Source organism: Lytechinus variegatus, chromosome 3 (assembly GCF_018143015.1).
Source record: "Lytechinus variegatus isolate NC3 chromosome 3, Lvar_3.0, whole genome shotgun sequence".
NCBI classification, from domain to species: domain Eukaryota; kingdom Metazoa; phylum Echinodermata; class Echinoidea; order Temnopleuroida; family Toxopneustidae; genus Lytechinus; species Lytechinus variegatus.
In genome coordinates, this window is record NC_054742.1 from 39,403,046 (window position 1) to 39,429,126 (window position 26,081).

General features: G+C 36.8%; 1 protein-coding gene across 2 annotated transcripts; it reads right to left on the bottom strand.

Annotated features, from left to right (window-relative positions):
- Nucleotides 1-1,693: 1,693 nt before the first annotated feature.
- LOC121410984 (ER degradation-enhancing alpha-mannosidase-like protein 1) lies at nucleotides 1,694-24,355 on the bottom strand. Of its 2 annotated transcripts, none has more exons than XM_041603426.1 (13): nucleotides 23,903-24,355; nucleotides 20,667-20,739; nucleotides 20,002-20,105; nucleotides 18,282-18,453; nucleotides 17,569-17,752; nucleotides 17,064-17,155; nucleotides 16,005-16,087; nucleotides 7,434-7,554; nucleotides 6,410-6,580; nucleotides 5,598-5,671; nucleotides 5,031-5,127; nucleotides 4,297-4,473; nucleotides 1,694-3,718 (listed from the first exon to the last, which is right to left on the bottom strand). In XM_041603426.1, the coding sequence occupies exons 1-13, from the start codon at nucleotides 24,223-24,225 to the stop codon at nucleotides 3,641-3,643; spliced, it is 1,749 nt and encodes a 582-aa protein (XP_041459360.1). In that variant the 5' UTR covers nucleotides 24,226-24,355; the 3' UTR covers nucleotides 1,694-3,640. The 2 variants fall into 2 exon arrangements, with proteins under 2 accessions (XP_041459360.1, XP_041459361.1); XM_041603427.1 differs by having other exon boundaries at nucleotides 24,211-24,354.
- Between the last annotated feature and the right edge of the window lie 1,726 nt (nucleotides 24,356-26,081).

Sequence of the window (26,081 nt, forward strand, 5' to 3'; positions counted from 1 at the left end):
ACAACCCCAGGTTAAAACTCATTGATAAATATAATACATTAATACAGCAGAATCGATATACAGTACATTTCATGACATTTCATTGTTCTATAACAATAACCCAATTGGGGCAATCATCCCCTGACATCTACTTCAAGGAAAATATTATCCCCATATTTTTACCACCGGGGACTGTTACCCCCCCCCCCCGGAAATTTACCCTCCAGACAATTACCCCAGATATTTACCCCTCGTAAGGAGCTGTGAAAATGCCATCAACGTGTTGTCTTACCATGTCTGAATTAATCATTGGCGGCGGAAGGCAAAACATTTAGGGGGATCCACCTGAAATTTTGGGATGGACACAGGTAGAAATTTGACGAGCAAATCAACCAAAATGTTAGGAGGGACCACCAAATTTTTTTGACAAGGAAAAAAAAGGTTATGAACTAAAATTAGGGGGGAGGAACAAAAATATTTTAGGGGGGTCTACCTCAATTTAGGGGAGACGTAGAAAACAAATTGACGAGCAAAAAAACAAAGGTTCTCAACTAAAAATTTAGGGAGGACCGTCCCCCCACCTCAAATTTAGGAGGGAAAGGCCCCCCCCCCTCCGCTTCCGCCGCCTAAGTAATTAATAAGTTTATTATTTCGACATAGCGATATATTCTATCTTGTCAAGTCGATATGTCCGCATGGAGAGATATGAAATGTGCGAGTCCCGGCAAGAATTCCGATATATCGCCATGTTGACATGTAACTTATTCAAGTCGACATGGCAAGATAAAGTATCTCGCCATGTCGTCAAGTCGATGGCATTTTCGAGGCCCCGTATGGCGTCTAGAGGGTAAATTTAAGGGGGGGGGGGTTAACAGTCCCCGACGATAAAAATATGGGGATAATATTTTCATTGAAGTAGATGTCAGGGGGCGATTGTCCGGGTCATCTTTATAGAACCCCATGAACTCGTATCATTGACCTTTTGACCTCTTGATGACATTGGATTTCACTATATCCTGATCATAATTTTACACACACCGCGGACTATCGGGCCCGCGGTCTATCGGGCCCGCGGTCTATCGGGCCCGCGGTCTATCGGACCCGCGGTCTAACGGACCCGCGGTCTATCGGGCTGTAACCAAATAAATTACTATACAATTTTGAAGATATCTCCCAGACAACCCGCATGCCAATTTTCGGCGCAATCACACAGGCCAGGCCCCCCCCCTGAACTCCCAAAATACCCTGGCCTAGATAGGGTTAAACAAGGAGTACTTGGATGATTTGTCCATTTTCAAAATAAAGGCACTACATGTATCTAACAAAGCATTGCAAGAAATCAACATCGTGGAAATTAATGACAAAAATGCTTTGCCAAGGATTGTTCAGATTACATGCCTATAATTGTCAGTTTGAGTATTGCTCTTTAAAACAAGGCACATAATATTATGCTAGGTTTTTGTGTACATGTACAGCTGTCTTAAAAAAAAGAATAGGTTTACAAACCATATTGTTTTCTCTGAATGTAATATATTTCATGTATTTCAGCTTGCATTAACACCAACATCAAACCCTCAACTCACTGCAAAATATTTATTTAATCCCAAATTAAGTGGTTTCGAAACTGTCAAGAAGTCACTGTTAAATACCAGGGTATGACTCTCTTGGCACACTACTTTTGATTTTCTGAAAATTATAATTCAAATCAGAATGCACAATGATGCTCCTTGCAGAGGCACGTGAATGCTCTGATCAGACAAGGGATTAGAGTACATCAGAAAGTTCAAGCTTACTCTTTCCTTTCACATCAACAAGCTCAGTATGAATTTGTGAAATTAAATATCCACATTAATACAATACTATCATGGAATAATACCAAGCAATATCAATGGAAGTGATTTAAGCTTTGCCATTTTAGTATTAAACATCCTATCTTTAAAACTACTATATCTGTATCTCTGTAATTCAATCATGTATAAGGAATTGTACCAAAATTGTCAATTTGATGATTTTGTAATCCTTGGTTCCACTTGTTCTTTCAATAGGGGACGCATATTCGCCTTGTGTAAGTTTCACATACATGTAATTTCAATGAATCACTTAACGAAACACCATTTTGTCACTAAACGTACATCACAAATTAAGTTCCTAATAATTTAAACATGTCCAAAGTTATAAGAATTAGCACCATCTTTCAATGTCTAAAAAACAAACCAGCTAGAGAACAAATTTTCAAAGAGTCAAAAACATTCAACTCGACCATTTTGCAGGTTTTGGTTGAATCTTATATCCAGATGGATGGGGGGCAAGCCCCCCAAACAAACATTCCCCCCCCCAAAAAAAAAAAGTTAGTTTCATGACCTTGTAAGAAAAAGGGAAACAGTATTGAAATATACTATTTTATGAATACAATGTCAAAACCAAAGTTATATATTTTGCCTGATTCACATATTTATAAAACTTGCTTTATCCGCCATATCTGGTTCCCTCAGAATTTTGTGTTCATTATGCCACTGTATGGAATGTTACACTTTGCCCCATGATTATGATCAGGGGATGCATGTTGGCATCTAGTCATTAATTTAAGTTACAACTAAAAGTGAAACATCCACTAGAGGGAAATGATATGTCCAATATCTGGGTTTACTACTAACTCTACTTTTAGAATACACATGACCTTGCACAATTGTTTCTGAATCATCAGCTATAAATGCAATATTTACTTAATAAAATTGTAAGGCACATGATTTATATATAAACTTTCTACCTCTCACCAATATACTTCATAGCATCACTTATTTATATATAACGTTACAATATCAATGATAAAATAACAACTCACATGTAATCACATTTAAAATGAATACAGAGAAATCCTGTAATCAAGCAGCAAATTATTAAGTAGAGTACCCTGTTGCACTGAGAGTAAAGGATTCTTCATTCAAAGGCAATTTTATCTCAGGAATTCACAGCAGCTTTCCCATTATCTTGTCTATGATGAAAAAAATGAGGAATGAATAGCTGCTTGCTGGATTCCTGCTCAAAAGACCAGACTCTGGCTATTGACAAAGTGCCTCATAATAAAGCCTTGTTCAGATACATGTATGGCACAACAAAGCTCAGCAACATTTCCATAAAGATATGGTATTTTTTGGCTCCACACAGCTTCAACAAATTATCCAAAGTTGTACAGTTATGACAAAGGAAAATATTGGCATTATTAAGTCATGACAAATTCTAGTGAAGGACTAATTTTGTTTAGCTCTGTACCATGGATTTGTACACAAAAATTTTGCTGAGTTTTGTTGTATAGCTTCTTGTATCATGTCTAACAGAGTGTATGGTCTTATAGATTATTTTGCTCAAGTCTATCCCCCTCTCTCACCCCATAGAACTCAATTCTAACTAATCAATATTAAATGATCAAAATCCTTAAAATAAACAATTGACAAAATGAAAGGCATCATCATCAAGTAATAAATTATGTAAAAGTAAATACTGTAAAAAAATAATCATCTGATGCTGCTATTTCATAATTATCTGAGGACACATCTGCTTCTCTATTGACTTTGTGCATGGATTAAGAGTTGGCCACTCAGTGATGTAACACATTACTATTAAATGTTCTTGAAGTGGCAATCTTACTGGCAATGAGATTCAGCTATATTCCGACCATGTGATCAATCTGATCCAGATACGAGATGTCAAGGGGCAGTGAATGCTTTGATACACCGATGCACTGACAGGATGAAGGGGAAAGAGAGAATAAACAATGGTAAGTGGTACAGTGGAGGTCCAAGGTAATTTTAATTTCTGTTTCTTTCTAAAAATATCTTTCACTACATTGAGGTAACAACTATCACTCCAGAGGAAAAGTGAGAAACTGTCTTCATGGACAAGTTTCCTTTGGAACTTTAATAAGAGCCCTTCTATGAAGTCACTACATTGGCAAGTGTTGACTTATGCAAGTTCGAATATGTCACTTTATCTCAAGTGAGTATTTTTCTACTTCACAACATTCAGTATAGTCTTAAAACTGAATTTTCAATACGGGTCCTACAGTGAACCTTTATTTCATATTTCCTAATTGAAGTGGGGTGAATTGATTGAGAAATTTACAGGTTACAAAATTAATCTTTGTTTCCTTCTCAATCACATTCTACATGCAAAATTACTACTTCCTGAAAATGAGTATACCTGGCATCTATAATCAAACTCTCAAATCAATATCTAATGACAATACTCAAAACTTCTCATATTTGATGATCGGGTATCATGGATCTCAAAACTCAAATATGGAAGCCTTCAGAATCTTACCTCTGTATTATTTTGATCCTTTCCTTTATCACATGACTTGTTGAATAAACAGCTATCAGTGTTATATTGCCACCAATCCTTAGATCTATACTGGCTCTTGATAGGAAGCACATGACCTTCAGTGTTGAATATATACCTAGAAGCTGCTCGGTTGATGTAGTTATCTCTATCAAACAACTAGAGAGAAAGATAAGTGTGATGAGATAAAGTATTATACTTTGGAAACAATAGAAAAGATCACTGATCATACAATGAATTTTTCTATTTCAAATACTCTCCACATAATACTGAGTGATAATCATACTTGCTAATGTAGCATCTCGCACTTACACTAACAAGATGTCATCTGTATAGGGTAATAAATACTAATGCTAGCTTTTTAATTAAAACAACTATTACCCCCTCTTCTTTTCAAACAATAAATTTCTCTTGTTAGATGAATCATGCCCCCTCCATGGAAAATTAGAATCAGAATCTCAACACCACAGGGTTTCCATTGTACAGTCAAATAAATTAGCAGGCATTAATTAAATTCAATGTTAAGATGATTAAAAATACAGGTATTGAGGTTTCAAAAAAATATTTCACAAGAATTTTATATGATTCTCTCATGCACAATATTAACAGTAAACAAATTTAATCATTGATCCATTAGGTAAATAGACATGTGCAGATAAAACATGAGATTCCAAGCTATCAGTCATGCACTGATATGAGAGATGTAATGTACATACCAGGTAAAGGTACTTGCATGTTTCACTAAGGAAGAAACTCTCCATTCTGTCTTCTTTTGTCTTGGTGATAACATTATGAAGAGTTGCATATCCACATCTGAGGAAAAAGAAGCAATGGACTTTGCAAAAATAGTATGTTGAGTATACTGATGATATACCTCCAGTGATGCAGGAGGTCTATGTAGATAATTAATTAGATTGGAACGCCACTGACGTTCCACTATGGCTTGCTCCTCCAATCTACTATCTGCTCAGATCTTTTCTGCACCACTGCTAATCTATCTAATATTAGTGTGATATTTATAATACTTTATGTCTTACAACAAATATTTGGTCATTAAGAAATTAGAAAATTTACAACAAAAGTCATTTTTTCATTGTTGCTTGATTAAATTGTAAATGACTTCAACAGAACTTTCTGATACCGGGGAAAGATTAGATATAATTTCCTTTTAGCTTCATTGTTCTTGAGCAAAACTTTCAACTGAGCTAACACACATGCCTGTGATGGTAAATAACACTGAAATAAAACTCAGCTAAATTACCACCATGACGCATGATACTTACTTGGCCTTTGTGTATGTCTCAATGCTATCCATTATATCGCTCCCAACAAAGAGGTAGAACGGATGGCCAGTTGCCTGAAGAATATGAGGAAAATAGAGTTTTTTGTTTTGTACCATTATTTTCAGTTACTAGTGAGCATAAAATCATTGCCAGTGTGATTATCATGAAGGGTAAGATGAAAACATGTCACTGTGACCTTTACCTTTGGACCTCAAAATTAATGGGCTTCCTGGGATTCATGATAGTATCATAAACACCAAATTATATGAGCCTAGGTTAAGTTAAACTGAAGTTATTGCGTTTACAAAGACTCAGAAGGGCAAAATGAAAACTTATGTCACTGTGACCTTGACCTTATGACCTCAAAATCAATAGGCTTCCTGGGATCCATAATAGCATCATACACACCAAATTATATGAGCTTAGGTTAAGTTAAACTGAACAAGGAAAATATAGCAGACGGACGGACACTAAAGCGCGATACCATAATATGTCCCGTCTTGGATGGACGGGTGTATAAAAACTTAAAAACCACCAACTTACAAAAATCAATATAATTTTCTTCACAACATCACCAACACCAGGACCACATTAAACCAGTTGACTAATTAGTAATTAAAAATTCCAAATTGGAGCTTGATGCCAGCAAACCCAAAACATTGATCGAGGGATTTCGTATCAAACCTGTACAGCACTTTTATTTTGAAATAATCAAAATCAAACAGACCAATGTTTTGGGGAAAAGTACATCTGTTTTTTAATGGAAAAAAAACATTTTGCAACCCTTGCAATACATCAATTTTATATCTTACCTGATATAGAAGATAAGTAGATTCTACAAGCTCTGGACGCAGAGGGTAAAAGAGTACATTAGCATTCTTACGGGACCAATCAAACCTCTCCGGGAGGGCACTAAACTTGCGCCAGATGGCATAGTAGTAAGCATGTGTACATATAGCTTCATCCAAATCGCCAGCCAGTACCTTTGAATACAATGAAGGTCAATAATAACAACAAATTATATTGAGTTTCTTAAAGTAAAATAAAAACATTACCATAAAATTATCCCAAGTATTCAAATTTTCACAAACCCCTAAAAAAGCTTATTGGTTATTAAGCTCGTGTTGTATAGGCTTTAAAATTATATGGGCATCAGCTACAATAGGGATTAGATGATTTGATGACCAAAGACTTTGTAAGAAGCATTAAAAAAGTAATAGACTTCTTAGGGGAAAGCACACCCGATGAACCAGCGAGAAATTCTTTGGCCAAGCTTGGCTTAGCCTTGGGCAACTGTGAGGCCAGGAAAGTGAGATAATGAATTTACCACAAGCCAATTTTAAGTGGTACTACATAATGTCTGCTTGTCATAAATATCTTCCATACTTACTCTGTGTGATTTTAAACAGTTTCAAATTCCATGACTTTATGTTCAAATTTTAAAGCTTGGTATTATGTGCAGCAGGAGCAAATGTCATAGAATCCACACTTCTTTATATTTCAACCAGGTGAAAAATGGGTAGGAAAAAATGCCCATGGGATGGTAGATATTCATACCAATATGGAACTATGGAAACTTTGCAGGAAGAAGACCCAATGTTATAAAAGTAAAATAAAACAGCCTTCAAGTGGACTCCCACAAGGGTCATCAAAGAGGAAATAGCACTTTGAAAACTTCTGTTGCCGCCTTTTGCTTCAAAAGTAACTGGGTGTAACTTTAAGTTCTGTAATGATTATAAGCGAGAAAAAAAAAAGATAAATTATTCATAGCTTACAGTAAAATCCCTCAATATACTGTCTTTCCACAAATCAATTAATAATTGAAATAATATTTACCTGGATTCCAGGAAACGCTGCCTGTAATGAATCGACCCAATTGTTCATAAGGTTTCCTGTGTTCATGTTCACATTCACGTATAAGGGACTATCGCCAACACCAGATCTGCAGAGTTTACGTCTGTACAAGAGATACAAAACAAACAATAAAAAGAAATAATCAAGTAGGTCTCAAAAACTTAAAGCTTAGAGAAGTGATCTTCTGATTGTACAGTTGTAATTCCCCAGAGGCCAAGTCGGTACATCACAAATAGGTAAAATCAACATTGGAAAGACAACTAGATAGATTCCACCTCCACTAGTGCCAAATCAAGAATGTCTTCTAAAAGTGTGAAATAAAGATCTCTGTAATCTATGACTTATGACTTTGAACCAAATGACTTTGAACCAATTCTCATTGGAACATTGTTACTCATACATACAAGATTCCATTCAGTCAAGTTTGAAGTTGAACCCTAAAAAGGGTTCAGTTACAGTCAGCAGTAAAATCAGTTAAATCAGCTATTTAAAATTGATCCCTAAGACTGACTGTATTTATTACGAGAACAAGATATTTTGATGAAAATTACCTCAATGTTGACATTTGATGATCCAAACATCTAATCATACCAATGTCACTCTTACATGAGCTAAGTTTGAAGTTGCACCTTCAAATAGATCTTTAGTTAATGCGATAACAATATTTTAGGTATATAATGAACTATGTCACCTTTGATCCTAGGACCATGTCTGAAGCTAATCCAAAAAGTATTATCAGTCAAATGAAAATGGTACGGACGACAAAAAAACATTATGCCTCCCAGCAGACAGTTTGCACTTAGTTTCAATATCATTCCTCTTAGTAACGGTAATGCCTTCATAAGTTGATTACTAAACCTTGGGATCAATACTAGTATAAGAATTCCTATTACAGCAAAGAACAATGTGGATCACTTTGCCACATTGTCTCTGAACCCACCCAGTGTGCAAATGAGATTATGGAAGTATGTACATCGCCATCTGACCCTATGAAATGGTCCTAGTGCTTTTATAGAGAACCTCTTTATCATTAGTCTAGTTAATAATTGCTTGTTTTATGCCACTTAGCGATATTGATAACCTTAATATCTGTCGATAATACCCGCTATTATGTAGGGACATGACAGTGATTTTCCGCAAGTGTTGAAACAGAAAATCACTGAAATCATATTTTTCCTCAAAAGCCACAAAATTACTCCAAAATCTCAACAAAGACGTTCAAAGATGTACAGCACGATATCAAAATGGAGGATAGGCGAAAGACGTTGACTGCTCAGAACGATGTCCAAAAAGCCTCAAAATTATCGATAAAACTTCATCCAACCCTAAAATAATGCTAATAACGTGAAAGGTGAGGATCATGTATGTATGCTAAATATGTTTGTTAAAAGATGTTATGTAATCGTTTCCGATGAACGTGGATTTTAATGCATTCTTGGTACAGTGGCAGATACAAATTTTGACCAACATGAGTATTGTGACATCATTATAGAGCATACAAAATACGTATTGATTAGGCCTATGTTCTTTTATCGATATCGGTATGATAGTTTTCGCAACATGTCGACAGAGAATTTTCTTACCTATAACAGCACTAAAGGACTCTGACAATTAAATCCAAAATTCCTAAGAATATTTATTCAATAGGAATATGAAACTTGAATAACTTACATATGCACTCTAAATTGGTGGACAGCAATATGCAATCAAAATTGGAACCATTATTGAAATTAAGTTGATCAGCCCCAAAAGCTGTTTTTTAAAGATATTGCTCCAACTTTGAAAGAGAATCCCCCCCTCATAATTATAATTTCTTTTTTTATATCGCTGAGACCTTTGACCTTGGCCATGTGACATGAAACACATGCTCCAAAACTGACCATAAATCATAGTCTAATTAAATTTGTAAATGGAAGAAAACCATGATCAAACAAAAATTTAAAAAAACAACTAGAGCCTATATGTATCTCAACACTGGACTCTTTGACAAAGATCTAATTAGCATAAATTACTTTTGAGTTGAAAACGCAGCCCACTAGCATCACCTATTCATGCCAGCCAAAAAAAAGGCTGACATAAATAGATAATAAACAAGGCCAGTATACAGCATAAAGGTGTGATATATGCAGATGCACTTTGATTATGACGTCATTGTAACCTTGAAGCATGATACCGAAGTAAATGTATGAACCGAAAATCACCGCATAACGCCGTAGTTCTGTTGGTAGTCCTGACGAATGAACTGTAATGTATGATTGAGTTATGAGACATGACACTGGCGACGAGGACGGGATCGTCTAGGATTACGAACTGGCAACGTTAAGGCAATTTTTCAGAGATAAACGACACGACGAACCGTGGATCTTCTGTGAGGGCAATAACGTGTTGTCCCACGTACTTAGTTTTCTGTGGTGTTTTCGAAAACGTCTGTTCAACGCAATCACGGGTACGTCGCCCGCACGGATACGGTGAACTTTCTTTGACTCTACAAGTTAAGTGAAATAACTAGCAATGGCTTCGGCACCATCGCGTTTATTGTTTGAAGAGTTTGACAAGGACGGAGATATTGAAGCATATCTAGACAGGCTTGATCAATATTTTATCGCTTTGGATATCACAACGGAGACCAGACATGAGGGTAAGCGTAAAGCTATTCTTCTCAGTAGTATTGGTAGTGACACGTACAAAACGGTGAAAGATTTGGCATTTCCAAGCAAACCAAGTGAGAAAACGTATGATGAACTCAGTGGAATTTTGAGGGGACATTTCCGTCCTAAGCGCTTGGTTGTATCAGAAAGGTTCAAGTTTCATAATGCTAAGCAATCACCAGGTCAAACAATCTCAGGCTTTGTCTCCTACCTGAAAAAGCTTGCTTCTTCATGTGAATTCACAGGGGGAGCATTAGAGGAAGCTCTACGAGACCGCTTCATTGCAGGCTTGTACTCAAGTTCCATTCAGAAGAAACTTTTGTCCAAGAACTATAGATTCCAGGAAGCTGTGGAATTAGCATTAGCAGAGGAGGCAGCATCATGTAACATCAAGGACATGTCCAATACTAAAGTAGATGATGGGAAGGTGAATAAGGTGTCATATTCACACAACAGACGTAAAGATGCTACCCAGGTCAAGCAGGGTCAATCTAGTACAAGTAAGCGACCTAAATGTTATCGCTGTGGACTGTCAAACCATTCCGCGCAGCAGTGCAAACACAAAGACGCAGTGTGTTTCAAGTGTCAAAAAAAGGGGCATTTGAAGTCGGAATGTAAGTCAGGTGGGAACCAAAGAGGAAAAACAAATTTTCCACGTCAAGATAATGGTCGCAGGTCAGTGAAACAGGTCAAGGAAGATGATGATGATGGAGCGTATGATGGTAAGAACAACGTAGACTTCCTAGACTCTGTTTTTCATGTGAACAACGTGACATCTCAGCCTCCATATATCGTACCAGTAACAATTGAAGGGGTTGAACTGCAGATGGAATTAGACACGGGAGCTGCAGTGTCTATCCTCACCTATGACGATTACTTGAAACATTTCAAGCATGTACAATTGCAAGCGATCAGACGTCCGCTGCGCGTATATGGAGGTGCAAGGCTAGACTTAGCAGGAGAGATTGATGTGGAGGTCAAGTACCAGTACATGAACCAAGCTATGACTCTTACCTTGGTAGTCGTCAAGACTTCTCAACACGCTCCACCTCTCTTTGGACGATCTTGGCTGAGGAAACTGAAGCTAGACTGGAAATCATTGATCTCGGATCCTCAGTATTCAATCAGTGTTGATACAGATGTGGGAACGGTTCTGCAGCAGGAGTTTGCGGATGTATTTAAGGAAGGACTTGGGAAAGCTAAAGGCCCACCAGCGTCATTGCATCTGAAGGAAGGTGCTCGACCAAAGTTCTGCAAGGCACGCAACGTTCCTTTTGCTCTACGTCCTGCTGTTGAGAAGGAACTGGAACGTATGCAGGAAGATGACATCATATACCCTGTAGATTACAGTGAATGGGCAACCCCATTGGTATGCATACCGAAGGCCGATGGACGGGTACGCCTATGTGGAGATTACAAGGTGACTGTGAATCAGCAGATTCATTGTGACCAGTACCCCATTCCTACTACAGAACAAGTCTTTTCAAACTTGGTGGGAGGAAAGAAGTTCTCTAAGATTGATCTTAAATGTGCATACCAACAAATGATGTTGGATGAAGCTTCGCAGGAACTGGTGACGATCAACACCCACCGAGGTCTCTTCCGCTACACCAGGCTGCCATTTGGTATATCATCTAGCCCAGCTATTTGGCAGAAATTCATAGAGCAGGTCATATCTGGACTGGATTGTACTTGCGCCATCATGGACGATGTGCTCGTGACAGGAAACACAGACCAAGAGCACATGAGAAATCTGAAGCAGGTATTCCAGCGTTTCCAGAAGTTCGGACTTAGGGTGAAGAAGGAGAAGTGTTCCTTCATGAAAGACAGTGTGGTCTACTTTGGGCGGAAGCTATCATCCAAGGGAATTCAACCAACGAGTGATAAGGTTGAGGCAGTTCGCCATGCCCCAACCCCAAAGAATGTGTCGGAGTTGCGCTCCTGGTTAGGAATGGTTAACTATCACGCGCAGTTCATTCCTAATCTTTCTACAATGGTCCATTCCTTGAATGAACTACTTGGATCAAAGCCGTGGTCTTGGGACAAGGACTGTGATAATGCCTTCCAAGCTGTAAAGAAGGCGATTTCTACAGAGAGATTGCTTACACACTATGATCCAGAGCAGGAGCTAGAACTGAGTGTAGATGCTTCACCCTATGGAGTGGGTGCAGTTATCTCCCATGTGAATAACAACGGCAACAGGAAGCCAGTAGCATATGCCTCAAGGAGCTTGAATCAGCATGAGAAGGGATATGCACAGTTGGAAAAGGAAGCACTGGCCATTATGTTCGGTCTTCAGCGTTTTCGCACGTACCTGTATGGAAGGAAGTTTGTGATACGTACAGATCACAAGCCCCTGGAACGGATTCTAGGTCCAAAGACTGCAATACCTACCTTGGCTGCCCAGAGGTTGCAACGATGGGCAATCATCCTGTCAGCTTTTGATTATGAGCTGAAGTATATTCCAGGCAACCAGAATCTTGTGGCAGATGCTTTGTCACGACTTCCCTTACCGGAAACTGTGCAAGGAGATGACGACATCTATAACATTGCAGCCTATCACATTGAGAGCCTTCCTATCACTAGCAAAGAAATACAGAACAAGACAAGAACAGATCCTGTGCTTTCTAGGATTCTTCACATGGTGAAAACAGGAACATGGGTGGAGGACAAACAAGATGAAAGACTCAAACCATTCATCAGAAGGAAGGATGAATTAAGCATGGAACAGGATTGCCTCTTGTGGGGTTATCGAGTAATTGTGCCTCCTAGTCTACAAAGAGACATTCTACAAGAGTTGCATACAGCGCATCCTGGCATGGTGCGTATGAAGGAAATTGCTCGCAGTCATGTTTGGTGGCCCAGGATTGACTATGACATAGAGCAGATGATGAAGTCATGCCAGACTTGCCAGCAGACGCGGAACCTTCCAACAGTGGCACCACTTATGCCATGGGTATGGCCACAGTCACCATGGACACGTATACACATAGATTATGCCCAGAAGGACAAGAAGGACTATCTAGTCGTCACAGATGCATATTCCAAGTGGCCAGAGGTCATTATGATGTCAAGTACAACGTCAGCTGCAACTATTTCAGCATTGAGGGACTTGTTCAGCAAGTATGGAATCCCTCTGCAATTGGTTAGCGACAACGGCCCACAATTTGTGAGTGAGGAATTCGAGGATTTTCTCAGGAGAAATGGTGTGAAGCATGTCAAGGTCGCACCATATCATGCCGCAAGTAACGGTGCAGCTGAAAGGATGGTACAATCCTTTAAAAGATCATTGAGTGCCAGCAAGGCTCAAGGTCGCAGTCTTCAGCAGTGCTTAGATAGTTTCCTACTTACATATCGCTCAACTAAGCATGCGACAACTGGACAGACCCCAGCAAGTTTGTTTCTGGGACGGGAGCTTCGCACACGTCTCAGCTTAGTCAGACCTAGTACCGAGGACAAGGTCATTAACAAGCAGAGTGACCAAAAGCTTCATCATGACAAACAACATGGTCTGCGTGAATTCTTCCCTGGAGATCGCGTGTTAGTCAAAGACTTTCGTCAAGATGAAACTTGGTGGTCAGGAACAATCGCTGAGCGACGAGCGCCAAAGTCCTATGTAGTCATCCTGGAGGATGGCAGAGTCTGGAAAAGACATGTGGATCAGTTGCGTTCAGAATGCAAGGTGTCGATGGACGATACCACTCGTACACGGGTGCCAACACCATCAGCGCCTGTGAATCCAACAGAGACTTTAGAAACTGAAAGACATTTGTCTGCCCCAGAAAGTCTGGAGGGTAATCACTCTCCCATTCAGGCGAAATCACAGATCGAAGATGATCCAGAAACTATGCCTTCCAATCTTGGCGAGGCACTCCCTCTTCGACGTTCTAAGCGTGTAAGGAAGACGCCGGATCGACTCATCGAGTCCATGTAACAGATGAAGGATGAAGTTTGTAAATATAGTTTAAGCTTTATAGTGTTAAATTTTGATGATATTTTGATGTTATTTCTTTTCTACAAGATTTGAGTGGTGTTGTTTGCACGATACGACAGTTGAAGCAATTATGTTCTTCTAAACAACTCAAACACTTGAAACCGATTATTTTCATTTAGCATACTATACTGGAAATAGTAAATTTTAAAGAAATTGTTGTTCAAGTACAAAAAAAAAACAGTTTTCAAATGCCATTTATTGGGAAAACCTCACATTAATGTTTGTCATTGATAACATGGCGGTACAACAAACCGGTGCAAAATTTGTACATTTCAAAATCAACAACACAACTCAGATTTTGTTTGTAAATATGTTTCTTCTTTGTTGCTCAAAAAAAAAAAATAAATAAATAAATAAAATTGGGATTTTAGCATGCCAATTTTTGCATGGACATAAATGCCATTGCTGAGACAAAATTGGGCAAAGATCATCATTATTGCTTTCATGACATTTATTTCTTTTCCAAAAGAAGTATTGATCAATGGGATGAAAATTGATATTTTCATGGCTTGATTTTCTTTAAAAAAGAATGGTTCAGAAAAAAAAGGAGGAATTTTTCAGGCTTGTGCCAATTTTTGATGTTGTCTATACTGCAAAAGGAAAGAAAAAAATTATGTTCGTTTTTGCATAGAGAAAAAAAAGCACATTGGATTTTAGTTGAAGTTTTGGAGGAATAAGCTAAGGAGGGAGGAGTGTGATATATGCAGATGCACTTTGATTATGACGTCATTGTAACCTTGAAGCATGATACCGAAGTAAAATGTATGAACCGAAAATCACCGCATAACGCCGTAGTTCTGTTGGTAGTCCTGACGAATGAACTGTAATGTATGATTGAGTTATGAGACATGACAAAAGGTTTAATAGTTGGGGTTATAGTATGTTGTAGAATCTTGTGTTGTTTAGTGTTATGTTAATGTGGTCACATAATCACGTAATGAAAAGTGATGTATTCTGTTACATGTGTCACTGTACACTGGCCTTGCTTGCTCACTGCCTCCAGCTGGTGAGCAAGCAAAACCATTCTTATACCTCAGCAAATGATAGGCAAACTTTTTGATGGTTAGTGAAGAAAGCATCACGCCATGGTTAAACTTCCCAAATCTCATGCATAAAAATGATGTTTGACAAGAGACAATAGTGCTATCATCCAATAGACAGAGAGGAGGCGAGAAACTTTTATCTTTCATGAATACTAATAGGGCAATAAAGGCATTGATCACATAAATCTCTCTTCACATAGGCTTTAGATCATAATGAGTAGTTCACAAAGGTATTCAAATGTAAAGTCTTCAATTGATAAAATATCTCTGGTTCATTGAATTTCAATGGTTGATATTCTTCCTCTACTAAAAGCACAGAGAGAATAATGAATAAGTGCATCACATTCAGGAATTTGCCTAACAATGGTGGAATACCTTGATGCTTATTGAAAGGTCAGACAATGGCCAGTTGATTTGATAATTCCATCCACATGTGATGCATACCTTTGAAACAACTATAAATGCATGGCTCTTGACAGTTGCTAGGCAAATGCTACTACATGTAGGTTTGGTTCAGATATTTATAGACTAGCAATTAATCCCATTGAGCCGAATGTCCAATAAAACTTAAACATGCTTTGGTTCATACATGTAGAAAATGTGTATCATACTCATTGGGGCTACACCACAGGGGCAGCAGGGGGAAGTGACAGCCCCCCTAAAGAAACTTTGGAAAATGATGGTAGATATCTGCTGTAAACTTGGGACACATTTGTTTTAATCTTATTTGTTTCCAAGCAAAGTGTATTCAATTTCTTAATGAAGCATTATTACAATAGTCAATATACCTTTTTTAATTCTTGCAAACACAGCTCAAATTGCATGCTGTTGATACTTACATTATACTGATATAATAGAAGTAACTAACCCTTTTCTCATGTACTTCTTGACGTTGCTGTATAGTTCATTGAATGCATGAAGGTACTGTTGATCCCCAAACATGATGAAACTCTGAATATCAAGAAAAATATTAACATGAATTATATGTTTGGAAATAGAGGTCAACATGCATGATGATGGCAGCATCTTTTTTGTTGAAAAAAATCCATAACTTGATCAACATAAAAACATTACATATGTACAAGGAATCACCTTTCAGTACCTAAAGATAACATGTGTTAATATTGAAAAAGGGTGTCCCAATATACACATGTATGTACATATTTCTTTCTTACTAGAAAGGAAAAGTCGATCACCAATGTTTTCAATTGTAAGGCCTAGATTCATTCTGTTCATAAACCAAGTCACCACATAAAGCAAAACATACAAAAAGGTCCAATCACGAAAATACATGTTGACCAAAAACAAGACATTTTATCAAATATATGCCCACAAACCTCCACCTGTAGAATGAATGTGCCTAAGCCAGTGATTCTATTTAGGAGGAACAATTTTAACATAGGTATACACAAAGTAGAAGTGTGAAACAAAGAATGGTTGCAAGAGCTCATGCCCTGACAATATTTATCACAGGAGATGCATTAGTTTAAACAATATGTTCTTTACTTTGCTTGATACAAGTGATACATTTGGTATTGCAATACTAATGGCAACTTTATGGTTGAGAATAATGCTCTCATTCTAACAAAGCTTTGATAAAACACTGTTGGTACAAATAAACATTTAGGTTATCAACTCAACGCTTAAATTGAATCTAATTTGATAAATAAGAAGGTGACGAAATAGGCATACATTCATATTAGATCACAGGCAATAAGTAACAGGTTTAAACCAATCCTGTCGATTATCAGATTTATAATGGATCAATCAGGCTTTAATAGAAAGCATTCATATCATCTCTTTACATATATTTATTTTTAAAAAAAATTCTTCAGTATTGTGCATATTTTTTTCAGCATGCCATAATAAAATCATCTAACCTGCAGCATGATATGAACCCTAGCAGGACAGTCAATGTGAATCTTACCTTCAATAGGTACTCATAGAAGGAATCTTGCCCCGCTCCTAGACCACTTTGAACTCCAACCCATTGGCCTGTCTGAATATTCATCACATTACCTATACCACCATGAACAAAGAATGAAGGTGGCAGTTACATATTGAAGAAAACAACCATGAGAAAATTTACAAGGTTTTCTCTAAAAACAAGAAAAGTTATTTAGATGGTTAACAAGCCGCGGGAATTTACCCAATACATAAAACTAATAAGAGTTAGAATATTTCAACATTTTAAATCGTATACGACTATATGTCTTCCTTTCATTAATAAAAATTTTACATTGATAAAACAAAAAAATATATAGAAATCACTTAGAATGAGCCCTTTTGTACATACAAAAACTTGTTTTCTATATCCGAAAACATCTTGAAAAAAATGCATAGATTTCTATTTTTGTCTCAAAATAGACTTCCCTTCATTTCCGTAATAAAAGGATCATGAAATATTTTACAATGCTATTAAATCTTCTTACCAAGCAAGCCAGTTTGATTTGACTTTCTCTCAAGCAATGAAGTCATTGCCTTCCTGGCAAGGCTTTCAAAGACAGGATCCTCAACCAGGGTACTAAGGAGCCCAAACTCCAGGAGCAAGGACCCAGCTCCAGCAGTGCATGTTTCCTGGACCCCTCCTTCAGGGACACCTGTGCATAAATTCACCTGGAGAACAAGTAGATATTCAGTTTATGAAAACAATAGATTTCCTTTAGTGTCAGAAAAAAAGCAAACAAATCATCTTAGTTTAATCTTTTTGCATTGGACTGTACAATATATATTTCTAACTAAAAAGATATGAAAATTTGTTGACTAGTTACCATTCACAGTCTGAAACTGAATAATTTCAATAAATACAGCAAATTCAGTCATTGAAGAAGCATGGCGTAAGGCAATTTGTATTGATATTGTTTGAAATCATGTTTTCAAAGAAATTCTTGCTTTTAAAACTTACCCTATATATAACATAACTTCAACAGCACTAACCCTGACATTATGAATTTGTTTTTGCAAAATGTCTGAGAATTTTTGAAGAAAAAAAACATGAAACTTCATGACTACTTTTATGACTTTATGAAAAGTCAGGCACATATCTTGTCTTTTCAGAAAAATAAAAATCGATATAGGCTAAATAAACACCCCAAGAATTCTTTTAGAGAAAGGGTCCAAATAAAATTGTAAATATTTGACTCACTCTTGGATGGGGAAGCCCTGTTGTAGAGTTTTCAAAAGCTGGAAGAAGTCTTGTGGCAAGATCATGTGCGAGATGAAGTAGGTTGTCATCATAGTCTGGAGGCGCTAGATCCCCTAATGGTTTGTTGGGATCTAATATAAGCAGGTGGGCTGATAATAATCCTCCAATTATTCTAAATTAATAAAAGACAATTTTAATCTGGTGACAAAAGAAAGGCTTCCATTCATTAGACAAAAATAGACATAAACATAACCAATAGCATACAGTGCTATGAAGGACATCCATAGTTACAATAATCAAAACAAATATGTTTATAAAATAATGGCTCGATTCTAGATATTTTAAAAATACCAATCTTTTTATTTTCTTTATTCTCACAACTACCTGCTTTAGATCAATGCCTAGAGTATATTGCCCCTTTTACATTACTTTATGATAAACAAATAAACCTGTCTAAAGTAGTGCAACATACTTCACTCAAAGTGAAGTTGTTTAGCATAAACGAAGAGATATCATAAGATACGCTGAACAATGATGGAACAAAAATGTGGTTAGCAGAGGGCTTTATATCAACTGGTCTAATGCCAATTCATCTCTTTACCAACTCGTCTACTACCTATCATCAATTCGTCCACTATCTGTCATGGTCTAATTGCCAATTCATCCACTCACCATTTTGTCTAATAACCAGTTGGTCCAACAGCCATTTAGTTCTTAAACCATTTGGTCTAATTGGATAAGTGTTAATTGGACGATATGAATGAAAAGGAAATTGGTATTAGACCAACTGGTTATTAGACAAAATGGTCATAGACGAACTGGAGATTAGACAAAGTGATTACTGGACCAGATGCTTGTTACACAAAAACAGAATGACATTAGTCAGAAAGTAACCATGTGATGAGTGGATGGGTTAGTGGTGATGAAAGCAATAATAATGACAAATATGATGATGAGAAAGAAAATGGCAATAATGATGATGATGATGATGACAATGATGATGGTGGTGGCAGTGATGCTGATATTGGTGATGATGATGTTGGTGACGATGAGAATGATTATGATGATAACTGATGAAAATGATAACAAATTTTGACACCTAGATAGATCATTGTTATTTGATTGGTTGTCATCAATCATTTGGCCGATTTTACAATGGCGTCATCATTTGTGCGATTTTGGATCCATACATTGTGCAATTTTAGATCCATACAATTTTATCCACTGCACGTTCATTGAAATCACCGTTGGCACACAGAATAACACGGTGTGTGTGTGTTGTATGTATGCAACAAACAACAGACCAGGCTCATACTGAAGGCACATTTACATTCAAATTTATGTCAAATGACAAGGATCTATTTTTAGGTGTCATATAAAACAAACGATACATGCATGTTTCATTTGCGCAATAGTCAGAATACTTCATTTGGTAAAAGATGATACTGCATGAATGATCCATTCAACGGGGCATAGCCAAGTTGAATGGATAATTTCTTCTTTAACTTAATGAAGTATTCTGTCCATTGCACTCATAAACATTCATTATTTATATATCATGTGTCAAGTAAAAGAAAATATAGTAAACTACTATAAGAACAAGACAATTTTGGGGAGAAAGATTTTGAATACACTCATTCATGGAGCTTGAACTCATTTCATCTTCATTAGAGGAATTACTGCAGTTTCTATCTAAAAAGCTGAAACTTCCATAACATACCTTATTGTTGATTCAAATACTTGGACGGTGGAATTTCTCTCAAATGAAACTGTATCTGAAACAAGCTGCACAGCTTTCTGGAATTCACTAGCATTCCCAATTATCTACAAGAAAAAAAAAACCAATAAAACAGATTTCAGTTTACATGATTAAACGACATGTAAATATATAAAGGTTTAAGACATTTAGAAAAAAAAATTCACTCCATTACTGCCTTAACCCTAAAAGGACTGGGCTATTTGAGATGTATTGAGGACTGGAGGCTGGGGGTCCATCAAGGCCCCCCTTCTCATTTCGGCCGCTTTTCGCACGATCGCGCAGAAATTTGGCATGCCCATTATTTAACACATAAATTACAAGCTAGTATAAAAAAAAATCTGAAAAAAATTATTTTTTATCATTATGAATAAAATATGCAAATTTCTTTATGAATTAAAAAAATTTCATTTGTCTCACCCAAATGAAAAAAAAAAGATACATGTATATCATTTTAACATTATTTTGCATTTTGATGTGTTGTCATTCTTTCTTAGAATTTTGGACAATCTGGTTCAATAGTGAAAGGTTAAAACTGTCTCAACAACAAAAAACAACCAATTACTGTTTGCATAGAACCTGTCTACATGTAGTTATAAAATATAAAGTATCATTATCATTATACTTACTGCAAGAGTATCTAGGCTGTCTATTAATGTCAATGAATAGTCTCCAAGAACATCATTAATATTTAAATTTCCCCTGTAAATAAAACAAAAATTATATTTTTATATTATAAACAGAAAAAGGAATAAAATGTGAAATCAACAATACTGTAGTAAAATATTAACACTCATTAAGAAAACAAAGTAGAAGATAATAAAAAACAAATATATAAATCAAATTAATCAATAAACACTCACCCTATACCCTAACATCTAACAAATATATGTAGATCTTCCACAAATTTGTTCTTTTTCATTCAAGGCTTTATTTTTTTTATCGATTACACTGTATGGTGGCTAGGGAAATTTAAGGGGAAAGAGAGTTGAAAAAATATGCTGATGCATTATCCCATATATTTTTTTCAAGATGATTGAGATGCATGTAGTCACAATGAGAGTATTTGCACAATGGAAGAAAGCAAGCTCAATTTAACTGGAAATTGACCGTTGACAGAATATGAAAATCAAAGTCAAAATATTTCTATTCAACTTACAACTATACATGAAGTAATCTCTGAATTACTCATAACTGGGCTGTTCTTCCAAATTTCATAAAACTGTTAAAGGGCATGTCCACCCCAACAAAAAGTTGATTTGAATAAAAAGAGAAAAATTGAACAAGCATAACACTGAAAATTTCATCAAAATTGGATGGAAAATAAAAAAATTAAATGTTACAGTTTCGCTTATTTTCACAAAACAGTTACATTCACATCCTGGTTGGTATGCAGATGAAGGGACTGATGACATCACTCACTATTTCTTTTGTATTTCATTATAAGAAATATGAAATATTCAAATTTTCTCCCCCTTGTCATGTGAAATCGAGTTTCATTCCTCCTTTAAAATGTGGAATTAATATTGTTTAACATTATGTGGTTCAGTCTTTACATTATTGTCGATTCTGTAAAATTGAAATATTGCATAATTCAAACAATAAAATAATACAAGAAATAATGAGTGATGGATATCATTGACTCTCTCATTTGCATTTAACTCTTTTGAGAAAAATAAGTGAAACTTTAAAATGTCATAACTTTCTATTTTTACATCCGATTTTGATGAAATTTTCAGTGTTATGCTTGTAAGATTTTTCTCTATTGATTCAAATCAACATTTTTCTGGGGTGGACTTGACCTTTAAATTCACAATTAATTCCATCATTTCAAGACACGGCTATTAAGAAGCCAGCTTGTATTTGTAAAAGGCCTACATATTGCGAGCTCCTTTCTACAGTTTAGGAGTGACATAGCTACAGTTACATGCAAACTAATGCAAATTGGAACTACATGTAAGACTGAAATTCACTTGTAGTAGAAAAAGGCCCCACACTAAGAAAATATAACTAATTTCTGACCTTCAATTTTACTGATGACTACACACCTAAAGGGGGTAGTAGTCTCGATCATGTCTGATTCCATGATCATGAAGGATAAAGTGACCATGCATTTGGATACAAATGATAAATGTTTATGTGCACAATGGACAAAATACTTCATGAAATAATCCTTTCAACTTGAATAAATCATTCATTTAATCTTTCAGCATATGTAGTATTCTGTCATTTGCACAAATGAAAAATATTCATAATCTGGTTTACATGTATGATACCTAACTATAGATCCCCGTCATTTGAAATTTGTGACCTTTGATGCAAAATATGCTCATTGTCACGTACATACAACACGTGCCTTGCAAACACTTCAGTGTGCGCTAACCCAGAGAACTACAGCCTGCTTCGGCGGGCCAGAGCCAAGAAGGTAAACATAGGCCGCCACAGGTAACAAATACTAACATGGGTGCCTTTGGGTATGCGTCTTGTAGTGTCTTGAGGGCGGCAACATCATGAGCGGTGCTAGATAAAAAATTTCTTTCTTTGTTTCTTTCAAAGAATGAAGGAAACCATTCTTTCCTTCATTATTTCTTTCTTCCTTCTTTTTTGCTTCATTTTTCCTCTGTCTACCTTTTATCACACATTCATTCATCTTCCGGCCCTTCCTTTCTTTTTCTTTCCTTTTTCTTTATTCATTTCAAAGATTGGCAGAACCTTTTTTCTTTCTTTTATTCTTTCTATCATCCGATCTTTTATTTGAACTTTTTCTTTTTGTTCTTTTCCTTCATTTTCTTTACATGTACTTCATTTCCCCCTTCATTACAGTGTCTTTCCTCTCTATTCATCTCTTTTCTTTCCTCTTTTTCTAACATAATGTAGCCCTCTTTGTTGATTTCTCGGTCGATCTGGCTTTGTTGATCCGCTCGTGCTTTGTCCCGAATTTAATTTTGTGAAATCTAGTCACCCTGCTTCTGGGCCGGGGGGGGGGGGGGCACTCGGTATATAATGCAGTGGGTATGTGCCGCGGAGGGGACCCCCATTTTTACACTCAAATTTCCGTTCCAAGGCATAGCATTTTTTGTCTTATTGAGAAAAAGAACAAAGAAAGCCGCTCCAAGGCATAGCATTTTCTTCTTATCCAGAAAAGAGAAGAAAGAAATCCGCTCCAAAGCTTCGCATATTTTTCATTACGCCATTCCGATCGCATTGATCTGCTACAGTGAGCTGTAATTTCGGTGAAAAGCAGCCACAGAGCTCACCCGGATTTCGCGGCGGAGGCCGCGCTCGCTGCATCATGCACGCATGACCGTTCCATAGGCATAGGGATGCATACGCGCTCACACGCTGGCGATCCGTTCCAAGGACCCCCGTTTTCACAAACATTTGTAGTTCCGAAGCCCGTTCTGAGGACCCTCCTTTTCACAATAAGCCCACTCCAAGGCCCCCGTTTTTGTCTCGCCTGCGGCACACCCCCACCATTTTTTTGGTCGAGTGCCCCCCCCCTCGGGCTTCTGGGCTCGCTTTGCGGGCAAGAGCTCTCTGAGTCAAGTGTGTGCATCCAAAAAAATGGACAAAATCATATGGATCCAAAAGGCAAAATTGCTCGATGAATGGATCTAAACTTCCAGGATGACGATGTCATTGTTAAAAAAAAATGGGTTGAATGAACAGCCAATTAAATGACAAGCAGACAAGGATCTAGAATCTAACAATCTATCCTGTTGGTACATACCTGCACTTATTCCCACCATTGTTTCAATGAACTGTCTGAATTGAGACTAACGATTCAAAAGTGCTTTCTTCTTATATTTTGCCCAACATCAATAACAACAGACGGGACCGAGCACAAATCACTCTAAATACTCACGGATTTTCTCGATCTGGGCCCCGACCGGTACAATGTATAGGATCTAATTCATCTAAAGGAAATGCATATTTCATATAATTATCGTAGCCAAATTGAAACATTCGTTTAACGTCCTCAATTCGTCGCAATCTTTCTGATTCAGGAAAATGGTAATATTTATGGTCGTGCCATATTGACATTCGCTTTCGCACAAATAACGAGTTCGAAAACCACGACGAAACATAACTCTGTCCTTGCGAAGTAAACACGACCAAAATGTACAAAAACCATCCAAGAAACGAACAAAAACTGAAAAATGTCATAGCTACATTGGACTGGACCATTGTCAGCACTTCATGACTCCTGATGTTGTTAATATTTTCCTTGGTTATTCTCAGAAAAATGCCAAGTGTCACGGAACTACTGGATTGTTGTGATTACGTCACATATAGTAGGAGGTCTCATGTTTAGTCTGTAATTACAGACTTAATTTGTTGGGAAAGTGAAGTTGACCGAGTTGATATTTTTTCCAGTGCAGATTCTGAAGAGAAAAAGGCACAAAACTTTTGTCTCATTTCTTCTGTTAAATGTCCTGATACCAATGTCAAATATTTCATTCCCAATGTGAATTTTCTTGAAAAGAAATATTTATTCGAATTTAAAGCGATTCGCATGTTCTGTGCCCCGAATCATCGAAAACCCAGGAGGTACTAGCCTACTAGGATGTTTTATACAAGAATGCACGAGTAAATCTTAAAAATCAAGCATACAATCAATCACTAAACTTTGTGTCACGGGACCATGATTATCTTTAGATCTATTCACTATTCTGGAAGAGTATCAATTTCTTCAGTGGCGTTAGGAGCCAAAAATTTTGAGAGGGGCAAATATGGCTTATCAGGCAAAATTCATTATTTTTTAAATTGTGAGTGAGGAAAGCAAGCGAACAAAAATTTCGACATTTTTTACTTTACAGATTCAATTTTGTGATAGATTCTAACATTATATTCAGAAAATAATACCATATTTCACCCACGTCTCTCTTTCCTTTACACTTATCTCTTTATTTTTTTTTTAATTTGGGGGACAAGTGCCCTGCACATTTTATTATGACCAACTGAAGAAAAATGCCCAAGATCCCCCCCCCAATGTGTATGCCCTGCATTTCCGGGATCAATTTCAGCTGATTCGTGGTCATTACTTTAGAAAATGTTCTGTTTTCCAGTACACTGGTGCACTCCGGGGGCCTAAACAACAAATGTTGATGGCAATGCTTATAACAAGCTATATTTTTAGTCTCAGAATAGAACAGCAAAAATAGATAATGTACAATCAATGCAATAAAATACAAAAGAAATACAGTGAGTGAGAGTAATCAACTCTCTCATTCGCATAGTGTGCATGTATAGGCTTATGAAAATTTCCAGCGACGACGAAAATTTCCAACGTCGTGCTTATATTAGTTGATTTTTCTCTTTTTTTTTATTCAAATCCACTTTTGTTGGGGTGGGGACCATGGTGGGGACTCGGCCTTTAATATCTATCATTTTGACATTTTCATCATTCCAGTCAGCAAGTCTTAAAGAAATTGGCAAGCACACTTTCTCACCCCTTTTTAAAATTAAATTCTGCAACTACCCTTGGTGACGGGATCTCGGAAAAGGGTGAAGGACAGGCGGCGACACTGTATGTGTATTCTAAAATAAAATTGAACATCGCCCCCTTACTGTCAGAATTGATTCTAAGAATCTGGTTCGGCACAAATCATTGAAATATTTATATCATCTCGATTTCATTTCCATGTACTCATGCAATAGTGGCGTAAGGGGCTAACAAAAAAGAAATTCACGACCAAGAAGGAAAAGAAGAGGAAAGAGAGAACGGGTAAAATATGATATTATTTTCTAAATGTTATGTCAAACTCTATCACTAAATTGGTTTCTCGTAGTCAAAATATCAAAATTTCTGCTCACTCTCTTCGCTCGCTTGTAACTTTTTAGTATTTTTACGCATTACGCCATATCCCGCCCCCTCGAAATTGTTGGCTCATTATTTACGCCATTGCATTTGAAGTTGTATTAATGATGATGATATAGCAATGATGCTTTTCTCGATGCCAATTCCAATACACACCAATTTAAATTGATATGCAAATACAAAGAAAAAGTGACCGTTTGGGTAAATTATCAGCATCGCAAGC